At 47.9% G+C, this 1,024-nt stretch overlaps 1 protein-coding gene across 1 annotated transcript in view; it reads right to left on the bottom strand.

Annotated features, from left to right (window-relative positions):
* The window catches only part of LOC119592200, a 61,892-nt gene continuing 60,868 nt past the window's right edge, over window positions 1-1,024 (bottom strand). Inside the window, exon 6 of the mRNA XM_037941033.1 lies at window positions 1-1,024. This exon is cut by the window's right edge and continues 529 nt beyond it. Within this exon, the coding sequence (XP_037796961.1) occupies window positions 640-1,024 (385 nt within the window). The 3' untranslated portion in view covers window positions 1-639.

A 1,024-nucleotide genomic window follows, 5' to 3' on the forward strand; every position in this document is an offset into this window, starting at 1 on the left:
TTCACATCGACATATATTTTTACGAACAACAATGTCACATAAATCAAACACTATTATTTCAGAAATATCTTCTTTTTTTTCCTTATCATCATTAATGCAGACAGCGCAGGACGGCCGCCTCGATGCAAAACGTGGAGAGTGTCCTTTGTTTACTTAATTAAAGGACTAAATTCATGTCATTGTAAAAAGTATATTAAGTCACGTTCCAAAAATATCATGACTCGCTTTAACAACATCCAAGCCTGTATCGATTCTGCTTACATATAAGAATCACATATATTTTTTTTTTTTTTCGTCAAGAAACTATAGTATATATATATATTTATTTTATTACTTTACGAGATAAAGACTTGAAATCTTTGTTCATTTACTTACATAATTATTCCGAGTCTTTCATTCCAAAAAAAAAAAAAAGACCTACTGTTTAGTTCTTTACAGGAATGCAACGTTAAATCCCCAAAAAAATGAAAAAAAAGGATACAATTGGTAAAAAATGGAGAAAAAAAAACGTCCGATCTTTTCTTTCAGCGATCTCCATTCAACGAGACTCCACGCGCCAATCTTCATACATATTTAAGGATACTGGAAGGCACATATAAAATAACGCCAATGCAATGTACATCAAAATTTCGTCGGGGTCTAGGCCAGCGACGAGACGGCAGCCTCGCGCGTCCCATTGACGCCGGTGACGCTCGCGGCCCCGGGCGGCCGAGGGCGGCGGCGGGCGAACCCCCCCTTTCCTTGGGAAAAGGGGGGCTCCGCCAGTTTTTTTCCCAGCGCGGGGGGCACGCCACCGGCCCGGGCGCCCTCGGGGGGGAGGGCGCCGTCGGCCGGTCTCCCTCGGGGCCGGCGGGGGGCGCTGGGGACGATATGGGCCTGAGGGCCACGAGAGGAAGGGGCGAGGGCGGAGGACACAGAGGGAGCTGTGATCGAGGGTTTGCCCTTGGGGGCGGCGGGGAGGGCAAGGAGCAATCCGGAATCGGCGATTGGGGGCCTCGCGGGTCCGCAGGAGCTGGAAGGGCCC

The sequence above is a fragment of the Penaeus monodon genome, chromosome 29 (assembly GCF_015228065.2).
Source record: "Penaeus monodon isolate SGIC_2016 chromosome 29, NSTDA_Pmon_1, whole genome shotgun sequence".
NCBI classification, from domain to species: domain Eukaryota; kingdom Metazoa; phylum Arthropoda; class Malacostraca; order Decapoda; family Penaeidae; genus Penaeus; species Penaeus monodon.